The sequence below is a fragment of the Balaenoptera ricei genome, chromosome 20, assembly GCF_028023285.1.
Source record: "Balaenoptera ricei isolate mBalRic1 chromosome 20, mBalRic1.hap2, whole genome shotgun sequence".
Lineage (NCBI taxonomy): Eukaryota > Metazoa > Chordata > Mammalia > Artiodactyla > Balaenopteridae > Balaenoptera > Balaenoptera ricei.
In genome coordinates, this window is record NC_082658.1 from 14,761,125 (window position 1) to 14,773,352 (window position 12,228).

The 12,228-nt window shown below is 46.6% G+C and overlaps 1 protein-coding gene across 2 annotated transcripts in view; it reads left to right on the top strand.

Moving 5' to 3' along the window:
- The window catches only part of TEX2 (testis expressed 2), a 108,827-nt gene that overhangs the window by 82,919 nt on the left and 13,680 nt on the right, over positions 1–12,228 (top strand). Inside the window, exons 7-8 of one of the 2 annotated variants that reach the window (XM_059907097.1) lie at positions 1,044–1,143; positions 11,291–11,423. In XM_059907097.1, coding sequence (XP_059763080.1) covers positions 1,044–1,143; positions 11,291–11,423 — 233 coding nt within the window. The remainder of the gene's footprint in view (positions 1–1,043; positions 1,144–11,290; positions 11,424–12,228) is intronic. The other variant, XM_059907098.1, reaches the window with a different exon arrangement.

Consider the following 12,228-nt stretch of genomic DNA (forward strand, 5'->3'; position numbering starts at 1 on the left):
GTAGGAATTTCTAAGCATGATACCAGCACTCTTAAGTTAGTTCATTTAGAGTAAATTCCTACTGACAGCTGTGTTAGTTGGGGTCCCAGCGGAAAACAGATGGCACATTCAGTGCAGCAAGCTGGGGAAGGATTTATGAAGGTGTGGGCCGATGCAGAGAAACCGAAACGCATCGTGCAGCCCCCCAGGGCTGGAGCGGTGGGGAGCGGTTAACCCAGCCTCGGGCAGAGTGGCTAGGTGGAGGGGGCTGCCCGTCCGATAGGAGCTGTGGCCTTCAGTAGAGGGAGGGGACAGATGCCTGACAGTTCTCCTCTCCGTGTACCTCCCCGCCCCCTGCCCACGGCTGTGTCCCACTGGCCAAGCCCGACCAGAAGCCAGAGGGCAAGAGTCCATCGATGCGGTTCCCGCAGACCAGCCTCTCGGGATGTAGTGAGGAACTCGATCCCAGGGGGGCAAAGGGAAAATATCCAGCACAGGGTCAAGGGATGTGATTTTTTTTTTTTTTCCCAAGGATTTTAATACATGTTGTGAGTTGGCCTACAGAAAATGTTGTAGTGATTTCCTAACTCCCCACTAGTAGTCTAAGAGAGGTCCATTTTCCCAGCCTTCAGCCAACTCTGGGCATTATTAACCTGACCAGCATGGCTCATTCCTTCTCCACAGTCTGGTCTCCGGCCACAGGCCACCCTCAGGGAAGCCTTCGCTGACCTCCTTATCCAAGACGGCCCAGCCTCCCTCTGCCCCGTTACCCACCTTATCTGCTCTATAGCACCGGTCATGCTCTGCAGTTATAGGGTATTTGTCTGCTTATCTGTCTGTTCCTGCCTCTTCATCATAAGCCCCACGAGAGCAAGGACCTTGCCTCTCTCGTCCGCGGCTCTGTCTGTAGTACGCTGCCTAGTACTTGGTGTGCGCTCAATAAATTTTGGTTGAATAAATGTGTCCCCAAAACCTTGACCATTGTTCCCTCTGAGAGTATGTTGACTTCTAGCATTTACCAGTTTCCTAACGAGTCTCCTTGGTTGTTTCCTTCTGTCCTCCAGCTCCCCTACTTCATGAATGAGCTAACTCTGACGGAGCTCGACATGGGAGTAGCTGTGCCAAAAATCCTTCAGGCCTTCAAGCCTTACGTTGATCACCAAGGTAACTCTTAACTGACTCCAGAGAGGAGTGGAGCATTTATATGAGCATTAGAATGTTGCCGTCGCTGCAGATTGAATACCAAGGCTTTGTGTTTGGAGGGAGTTGGGGGCGTTTTTAACCATATTTCATGTTGCGTGCCTTCTGTTCTTAACGGTCATAGCCTGAAACCGGTGGGGAGTAGATCAGGACTCCCGCTCCTAGCCCTTCTGGTCTTCTGGATCCTTACAGGTCCTCCTCCAGCCCAAAGATGCCCACATGCCAGTTAATGGGGGCCCGGCCCCGCATGGTCACAGCCCTTGCCAGGGTGAGAGGCAGTGGCTGCATTTCAGGCCCACTCACCCCTCGTGGCTTCTCGTCTGCATGTGCCCGGCCCTGGATTCTTACCGGGAGCTGCCCCTCCTCATAAGTAGTGACATCTTTGCCTTGCCTTAACCTCCAGGATGCAGATTCTTTGAGCTTCATATTTTATTCTTTCTGTTCCTTTCCACTCCAAGTAGGCACTCAGTAAGTGTTTGAAAAATGAAGACTTATATTGTTGGGCAGTATTTTGAGCGTAAGGCTCTCTGCTGGAGGGAAGTTCTCTGATTTGGTTTTTAAGACATGTTACAGACACATTATTTGTGCCTACTTGTGTATGTGTGCCTGTGAGAAGGTGATTGAAATGTGTGGAGAGTTTAAATAAAATTATGATGTAAAGATATGTGTGTATTTTGTGACACCGTGACAGAAAGTTTAGTACCCAGGAGTCTGGTGAAAAGAAGAATGAATTAGGTAGGCAAGAATAGTCCATGAGCAGAAAGGGAAAAATCTCCCTGTCATGGAAGCATTCAACTTTTTTTCTAGAATATCCCTCTCCAAGTAAGCCTCTTTCCACTTAAACTGGATTTACATTCTTCCTCAAAAGGCTCAGGAACAAAGTAAGGGAGAAAATAATTACAACTTTTCAAGAGACTGATATTTGTTTTGAAGTAAATATTTTGTAAGATGGATAGACTATAGCATCTACTTTTGTCTCTGTATGGCTCTTGAACATATTTAGTGAAATCAAGTTCTGTGTTGTATACATTTGATGTAAATACAGAGAGTTCTTTTTTAGCACTACAGCTAGCAGCTCTAACAAATCTCTCTAGCATTATTTCAGCTAACAGTTTAGTCCATATTTCCAGGTCTTTAGCATCCCATCGATTTCAGAGAAAGATAGCAGAGAATTATTTGCAAATCCAGAAGTCCACCTAATAGCACGTTGAAATCACCTGTGACCACTTAATTGTGTCTACACTTTGATGAATCTGAGTGCTCCTATGTTTAGTGAATTTCTGGTTCACTAAGAGTAAAACTAGAAAAGATGCTTTGCAAATGGTCTAGCTAGAGTTCTTTCAACCACATGTGAAATTTAAACAGCTGCATTATCCATGTGTCAGGTGCAGAGCTAGGGTCTTCGCCCCGACGGCATTCCTGGGCTGCCTGGCTCCCGCTGGCTCTGGGGGGCTCTAGGTTGCCCTTTGCTCTTTGCCTCTTTAGGAACTGACTTGTAACGAGCTGGTGAACGATCAGGTAACATAAGCCTCCTGAGAGTCAGGCTTAACGAAGGTAAATAATACGTGTGCATGCTTTATTTTCTAATGCATTAGAAGTCTCTTATCTCAGAACTGTCCTTTGTTGAACTAGCAGAAATTTCCAGTGAGAGGGGAGCAGGGCCATAGCTGGGCTTAGCAGCATCTAAGAAGTGTCCCTGTGGCTGTGAATTCTGCAGCCTCCCACGGCAGCTTTGTAAGGCTTTGAGTGAAATTCACTAAATGCCTAAGTCTCAAGTCTCTTTCCCATTCCTCTGGGGCCAGAGCTGCATCAAGACATTTTATTATATAGATCAAAGCTTTTGCCAGTTTTTAATCCATTTGAGGCTTACTTAGCTCCTTTCAGGGCAAGTTTTAGAGATCTGCCTGCTTCATGTAACAAGGGAAGAAATGTTACTAAAGAAAGGAATGATAAAGACATGAAGCCTGTGGGTTTTAAAAGTTTGATCAAATTAGGTTTTTCCAAGTCTGCAAAGGCTACATGTGATGGTATAGCAGAAATGAACATGAAGGGACAATGCATCTTGGATTCCATTGCTCTAAGAGAAACCTTTCCTTTGGGGGGAATGAAAATCAGGAGTGACTTGTTAAAACTGACTCTGAAAAGCAGAGTTCAGCTTTCAGGGAACTGCCCCCCAGGGTGAAGGGGGCTTCGACCACTCTCAGGAGGGGGCGCCTCCCAGGGAATCCCCCCTACACACCCCACACCCTTATTTTCGGTAATATTTCCTAGCTTGTGCTTGTTTGTTGAAGGCACATGGCTTGGGAGGGATATTGAGGCCAGAGCTGCTGGATCGCTCCATCCTCAGGATGCTCTTCTTTCTTCCTTCCTTCCTTCTTTCCTTCCTTCCTTCCTTCCTTCCTTCCTTCCATCCTTCCTTCCTCCCTCCCTCCCTCCCTCTCTCTCTCTCTCTCTTTCTTTCCTTTCCTTTCTTTCTTTCTTCTTTCTTTTCTTTATTTCTTTTCTTTCTTTCATTTTTGGCTGTGTTGGGTCTTCATTTCTGTGCGAGGGCTTTCTCCAGTTGCGGCAAGCGGGGGCCACTCTTCATCGCGGTGCGCGGACCTCTCACTGTCGCGGCTTCTCCCGTTGCGGAGCACGGGCTCCAGACGCGCAGGCTCAGTAGCTGTGGCTCACGGGCTTAGTTGCTCCGCGGCATGTGGGATCCTCCTAGACCACGGCTCGAACCCGTGTCCCCTGCATTGGCAGGCAGATTCTCAACCACTGCGCCACCAGGGAAGCCCCAGGATGCTCTTCTTGAAGCAACACAGAGCGGTGGTTCTGAGCTCCTTGTCCTTGGGCAAGTCCTTAACCTCCTCACTAACTAACTCCTCTCTCAGGTGGGGAGACTGATGGCACCTACTTGGTGGCTTAAATGAGTTAATACATGAAAGGCACTCGGAAAACATCAGGTGCCAAACAAGCTCTAAGTGTTAACTATTGTTATTTTTACCGACATTATCGCTGCCTTCACTGCTGCTGCTCTTGGAGGGTTTAGAATGTGAGCAGCTGAGGTGTTTGGTTGACCCATCCTACAGCTTGAGGCCGGCAGGTCCTCCCAGAACAGATGGAAGGGAAAGGGCCATTCCTGGTTCCAGACACACAGCCAGGTTCTAGTGCAGCGGATAAGGGGAAAGGACCACCGTTCACGGGGCTGGAACCGTGGCCAGAAGGTGGAGAGGATCTGAACCTTGGAAACTGGCCGTGCACCTCCTGTCTTTGAGCCCTGCCCGCTCCACACACACCTCACCATGGGGTGGGGGGTGGTGTCCTTCCTTCCCTACAGGCCACAGAGCAAGGCCTCCCCCCACCACTCCTCATCCCCACCCCACGCTGCTGTCCCCAGGGCCTGTCCTCGGGGGGCCACCAGGCCAAGCTCTTTCCAGTTGTTTTATTAACTCTGTTAGGGTAATGTTTGCTCCTTCGTTCCTTCAACAAATACTCATTGTGGGGAAAACTGGAATATTTAGAAAAGGGAAACATTACCCATCGTTCCACCATTCAGAGATAGCCAGGATGACCATTCTGCTACATTTGGTACATTCTCGGTACATTCTCTCCTAATCTTTTTTCTTATGGATAAAAATTAATTAAAAATATATAGCTCCTTTTTCAAACCCTTAAAGAGTTGGGCAGATTGACTGTTTAGACTTGAGAAGGCAATCAGAGGGTTCCCTAGCAGGACCCTGCTGTGTTTAGATGCATAAGCCAAAGCCCAGACAGGGCGTGATGTGCCAGAGATCACTCAGCAGCCTCGCTTTTCCATGCCGCTCCACAGCTTCTAGGCCAGAGCCAGAGGCTTGCTGTGCGCACCAGCTCTGGGCCCGGCCACCCGCGTTTGGGCCCCGCTCCTTCCTTATCCAGCAGCGAGGCCTTGGGGAGGTTACTAGGCACTCAACACCTTGGGCTCCTCATCCATAGCGTGATGACGGCAGTAGCCTCTTGCCTGTTGGTTGTGGAGATTAAACGCTTCATGTCAGCACTCAGAGAGCACACGTGACACACAGGAAGCCATCGGTTTTCGTTGCTGCTGCTGCTGCTGCAAAGCTTGATTAGTAAAATCTTCCTGAAGGGGTTTGGTGGGGACCCTCGTCTGTCAGCCAGGTTTTTCTCTTCCATGCCTGGGACCAGTGACCTCAGAGCAGTGCCTGCAGGGGTGTCAGCAGTGTCAGAATGAGCCAAGGCTGGGGACCGTGACCCCTCAGGTTCAGTTTAATTAATTTAGTCTTCAGGGCTTTTGCTACACGGAGTTTGTCTGCAGATGGTCTTTGAGCGTCCACGTGGACAGAGTGCCGTGTGGCACCATTTTTGCCCTGTTTCAAGATACCCGATTAACAACCCGAGTTTCCACCAAAGGGCTTGGATTCTGTGGAAAGATGACCATGTCCCCCGGGAAGAGGAAGCTGGTCTGTCTTCAGAGATGCCTGTAGTTGTGTCTGGCACGTCCACCATCTACATTTGCCTTCCAGACCTTGATCTGTGGCGCCTGGTGCCTTTGTTCAGTGCTGGGGCTGAAGCTACTCTGCCAGCGGAGTATTGCAGAAAAGTGGAACCAGGGGCAGTCTGTGAACTGCCTGTTCCTCTGGCTACACCCTCATCAAGAGAGCAGCTGCCTGAGGTCGGTCACGGTGACAGGGCCAGACTGTGGGGCTCAGCACTGAGAAGAATGGCACATATACTCTCTGACCAGATCTGTGTTGCACAAGGAAAAAATACCTTTTGTGGGAAGGGGAAAAAAATACTCATTTGTGGAACTTGGGTGGGGTGGGGAGGAGAGACTCTGATTTGGGACTGTGTTGACCTTGAAAGGTGGAGCTGTTTCCGAGAACAGTTACAGGTAGACAAAACCAAAAATGACATCTGTCCTAAAGGACACATCCAATTACAAGGAATAATACTAGTTTTCTGCAGTATCTGAGTGAGCAATATGGCACCAGTCTGTTTGCCAGGAACGAAACGGTCACTAATGTGGTTGTCTAAGAGCTGAATAACTCAAACATCTGTTCTTGGTAAAATCTGTATATTATTAAATCTTCCATTTTAAGAGCTTTTGTTTTTTGGATGCCAAATGTTGGCTTTCAGAGTGAAAATCAGCCATCAGTTACGGGTACAGGGAAGTGGAGGAGCAGGTAACATGAGCCAGGCCCTGTGAGCAAGGCTTTAGGGCCTCTTACCTCCTCCTGAGCAACCCCTGCCCCATTAAACCTGTTCCAGTGAGACTGAGGCCTTTTAGTTATTTTAATAGTAAATACGACAGTGAACTGCTGAGTGAAAGTACTAGATTTATTCGAGCATGGTAGGACTGCTTCTGAGGCCATGGGGTCTATTAAATCAACTACCAGGGAGAAGGCGGAAGAACCTCTGTTCTACTCGTCTCTGGTGACACGTACCAGGGCATGTGTACTGTCTCTGCTGGCATCGAGGTCTGCTCTGCACCAGGTGGCCCAGGCCATCGTTACTCTTCTTCAGGCATAAACTTCCAGAGGACAGGGATTCACTTCAGCGTCTTGAGCTCTGATAGCTTGCGTTAAGAACTAAATAAACATTTTGAGGTGGAGTGAGCAGTAGCTTTTGCCACAGTCTGAGTAGCAGTGGTGGTAACTGATCCTTCCCTCACAAGGCTGAAGAGAAACAGAAAAACAGCCCTCCGAGCTCCTCAAGTCCTTGTGTGAAGACTGACTGAAGTTTGTCATGTTCATTGTCAGTTGTGTTTCCCTTGTTGCCAGTGACGGGCCGGTTTTATAGGGACTTGTTGGTAATCAGGTGCCACCCTTCGCCACTGGACAGCCTCACAACGTGAAGACCCCTCATGTGATGGAGATTGTTACGGACCGCATGTCTGTGTTCCCTCTAAACTCATATGTTGAGGCGCTAACCTGCAATGTGATGGTATTTAGAGATGGGGCCTTTGGGGTGATTAAGTTTAGATGAGGTCATGGTGGGATTAGTGCCCTCATGAGAAGAGAGACCAGAGAGATAGCTTGCTCGCTGTGCCACATGAGGACACGGGGAAGGCGGTCTTTGGGGTGATTAAGTTTAGATGAGGTCATGGTGGGATTAGTGCCCTCATGAGAAGAGAGACCAGAGAGATAGCTTGCTCACTGTGCCACATGAGGACACGGGGAAGGTGGTTGTCTGCAGGCCAGGAACAGAGCCCTCACCAAGAATGAATCGGCCAGCACCTTGATCTTGGACTTCCAACCTCCAGAACTGTGCCAAATAAATGTTGTTTCAGCCACACAGTTTGTGGTATTTTGTTACAGCAGCCTAAGAAGACTAAGACAAGACCCTTTGTATTCATGCCCTTTCCAGAGAACCTCTCAGGACTGGCTGCCTTACGCCTATTTAAAGATTTAAAAAATTGCCTTGCTCCTTAACTTCTGGTTTTTGTCCTTGAGCACTACCAAGACCAGATGGTTACAGGAAGCAACATTTTAAATGAAACGCCTCACAAGCAAGTCTTAACCTTTGTCAAGAGCCCAGAAGAAAAAGCTCTGTTCCCGCACTCACCCAGGTGAGGCGCATGCAGCTCGTTAGGGTTAGGGTGCCACTCAGAGCACAGTGTCTGTCCCCTCTTCACAGTGTTGCTACATTTGTCCTCAGTGAGAAGACCACCTTTCTAGTAACTGCTGATTTCGTCTTTCAGTCCTGCAAGGTGGGAGCTCCTGACTCACCCTTTATGTAACCATGTGGTTTCGGCTCCAGTTACATGCACTCCAAGGTTTTCAGGGAGCTTTTTCCCACTGAATCGTTGTCAGAGAAGCGTGTTTTTCTTTGCACCTAATGTTAAAATTGTCACCTTACCCTCATCTGAATGCAAGCACGTCATATTAAGATAACTTGTTTGAATGTTTGCAGTTTATATCTGTATTTAAAGATTCTCAAACCATTCTTGACTCCTTCATATCTTCACTGAGAATGGGGGCTGAGCAAGGCCCCGTGGGTGGGCCTCATGGAGCATCTACAATGATATAAAAAACAGGCTTCATCCCCTATGCAGAAGCTTGGTCAGATGTCCTCGCCTTGCCTGCTCCCCAGCCTGGACAGGGCTCTCTGGCTGCCCAGTGCCGCCTCTTCCCTCTGGCCCTGTGTCCTCCTCTGGTCTGGTCCCCGTCGGCTATGGCAACAGCAGCAAGCTAGGCTGTAGCCCAGAGTGGTAAGAAGAAGGAAGTGGCTGGTGATGGATGAGAAAGGGGAGAGCCCTGCCAGGATGCACCAAGCGCCAGGCTGGACAAGCCGTGCAGCCTCCCCTGTACAGACGAGGAGGCCAGTGCCCAGACATCGAGAAACTTCCAGGGGAACTCAAGCCCCGGTCCACGTGACTGGGCTGCATGTGCTTTTCCCTCTTCCCAGCCTCAGCTCCCAGCAGCGGGGCCGGACCACACGTCACTGAGTAGAATGTCCCGATGAGTGGGGTGTGGGCCAGCTGTTTACCAAACCTGTGTCCATATCCCCTCATTTAAAAAACAGACAAACAGAACCTTCCACTTTATTATAACAAGTAAAATTCTGGTGCCTTTAATATGACAACCTTCGAAGGCAATACATACTAGTAATATTTATTGGAAACCTGACTGGGACTTTCAAAGGAAATGATTATGTCTGAATACATACCGCTACCAGGTAGTTTGAGGCTATTGATTCTCAAGTTAAATAAAGCTGGAGATATACAAGAAGAAATATCTTCTTTATTGATGTTCCATTTATATTGACTTTAAAATCTACTAATATCAAGCTTTTTGCCCTAATTCCCTTTCTACTGGAAGTGATTAATGACTAAATGTCTTTATTAAAGCAGATGTGCCCTTTATTTCCAGTAACACTGCCTCTGAAGAGCAAGCTAATTAATGATTTTTAAATGTTTAAGCAAGAAACAAAGCAGTTTTGTGTGTTGCTGCAAAGAAGACATTCACAACTGATCTACATATCACTTAATTAAACCAGGTCATTCACAGAAAATAATTATCTTCAATTATGATAAAAAGAATTTGGTGAAAGCAAAATGGAAATTATTCTGCCTTTAGTGAGGAGTTACACCATTAGTGCTTATTGAAGTTAAGAAAGCTATTATCTGAGGTGGTGGCCAAACAGGGGATAAGTTATTTACTGTAATTGCTTGAAAATGCGGCTGTGTGTGAACAGTGGTTTTAGATTAATTTCCTGCTTCCTTTTAGATATTGTCATTTGTCTTATGAGGATCTATAAAACTTTATTAACATTTAAACACCCACTTGAAGGACCATGTTTTTTTTTTTTTTTCACTGTATTATTGATTTATTCTTTTTGCATTTTACAAAAGTTACACTTGTTGAATATACTGTTAGTACCCACAAGCCAGCTAGCGGATCTGTTTTGGATTTTTTTTTTTAATTTTTGAATTTTATTTTATTTTTTTTTAATACAGCAGGTTCTTACTAGTCATCAGTTTTATACACATCAGTGTATACATGTCAATCCCAATCTCCCAATTCATCACCCCCCCACCCCCCCGCACTTTCCCCCTTGGTGTCCACACGTTTGTTCTCTGCATCTGTGTCTCAACTTCTGCCCTGCAATCCGGTTCATCTGTACCATTTTTCTAGGTTCCACATACATGCGTTAATATACGATATTTGTTTTTCTCTTTCTGACTTACTTCACTCTATGACAGTCTCTAGATCCATCCACGTCTCAACAAATGACCCAATTTTGTTATTTTTTATGGCTGAGTAATATTCCATTGTGTATATGTACCACATCTTCTTTATCTATTCGTCTGTTGATGGGCGTTTAGGTTGCTTCCATGACCTGGCTGTTGTAAATAGTGCTGCAGTGAACATTGGGGTGCATGTGAGGACCGTGTTTTGATGGGAAGTCCTTGAGGTGTTACGGAGCTTGGACTCTGTAAAGTCACAGCATAGTCTGTCCCACCTGCTGAATCATAGGACCCTGGGGTAGAAAAGGTCGTGAGATGACTGACCCCATTTGCATTTTAGACTTCTGGGCAGTGGCCACTTCTGCTGGTGGGCCTTCCCAGTGAAATTCCGCAAAGCCAAAAGCCTCTAAGATATGCTCTCGTTGACATGAGTGTCTTTTCTAAGGTACAGGTGGTTTTTTTTGTTTGTTTTTTAACATCTTTATTGGAGTATAATTGCTTTACAATGGTGTGTTAGTTTCTGCTTTATAACCAAGTGAATCAGCTATACATATACATATATCCCCATATCTCCTCCCTCTTTCGTCTCCCTCCCACCCTCCCTAACCCACCCCTCTAGGTGGTCGCAGAGCACCGAGCTGATCTCCCTGTGCTATGCGGCTGCTTCCCACTAGCTATCTGTTTTACATTTGGTAGTGTATATATGTCCATGCCACTCTCTCACTTCGTCCCAGCTTACCCTTCCTCCTCCCCATGTCCTCAAGTCCATTCTCTACATCTGCGTCATTAAGGAACAGGTTTTTCAACTAAGGTACAAAGTGGTTACCCAACTTTATCTAGATAATCCTGGGGCTTGAACACGAATTCTTTTGATTCCATTCCTACACAATTTCCAGAAAGAAGAGGTTTCTAAAAGGTTTTGTCACCATGCTTATCATACCAAGCTAAACCTGAACCATTTTCTGTGCCCCTCCCCTCCCCCACCCCCAAACAATAGATAATTTTAAGAAAGACAGTGGTTCTCACTTGTGTCTTTAAAGAGCCCAGCTTGCTGTGAAGTCTCTGCACCTCTCTTCTGCCTCTAACCAGCTGGGACAACGCAGACTTCCTCCTGGCTTTGCCCTGGCGCAAACCATCTCCTCCTGCTGGGAGTGTGTGTCTTACCAAAAGTGAGAAGAACCCAGAGGACAGGACCCTGAGCTCACTGTGACCATTTTAACAGATGCTGAAATACTGGCAATTTGCCAGACGCTTGAACTGTTTCCAGAAACTTTTCTTTTCACAGTCTCTTCTTGCATGCATTGGTAGTACAGGCAATATATATAGACTTTCAATGTGATACCTACTTAGATACTTTAAAATATAAATTTTAATCTGTCACTTATAGTCATGTTTTTCTGGGGGGGGAAAAAACCTTCTGTTTTTTCTCCATTTCTCCAGGACTCTGGATCAATTTGGAAATGTCCTACAACGGGTCCTTTCTGATGACTCTTGAGACCAAAATGAATTTGACCAAACTAGGTAAAGAGCCTCTTGTTGAAGCCCTGAAGGTTGGAGAGATTGGCAAAGAAGGGTAAGGGGCTATATGAATTTACTAACCCAACCCTGGGGAACCACCTTCTTCCTCTAGCCCTTGAGAAGCAGCTTTGATGTGTATAGCCCCAATGTTGAGCACGAGCTTCATGTAAGTGCTTCCTGGCCCCGGAGGATTTCAGGGAATGGTTTCCTGGTTTCACCCGCTGCAGACCGTGAGTCCCCGCCTCTGCTCAGTGCGTAGGCCTCAGTGATGCCAGTGGAGCATACAGTGTCGATTACCTGGAAAGCATCCCTGACTCAGACCAGCCGGGCAGGCTGCACAATAAAATGCTTTGTGAAGAGAAGCATCATCCAGAAGCTTCTTCCTTCAGGTTGCAGCCACAAACAGCACTATGTGGGCCAGGCTGAGGTGCTTCAGGGGGCTGCCTGCTTTAATCACAGAGTCAGAATTATTTACAATTAGACGACTGATTTTGTAGCCAAGAGGGTGCTCCTAAAGTGTTTTGAGACGCCTTTCCCCTAAATAATACAATATCTATTTTCTTAGTAAATTCCTCTCTTTGTAGAAGATACTGCATCTGTTGCTGAGTTTGTCTAATTTAGTAAATATTCCCAATTTGTGAGATAGTTAATGAAGCTGATTTTTTTTCTTGGATGCCTGGAAGGGATCAGCCGGAACTTTCACATTCCCACACACCTTAAAAATGACTGCTTCAGACTACATATTTAAATTATATTATTGTTTCTACCAAACTAAAAATGCTGATTGGAGCCTGCTTCTCACATCTTTAGCCCCTTTGCATGGAATTGGCAGTACGATGATAGGAAAATGCCACAAGGAG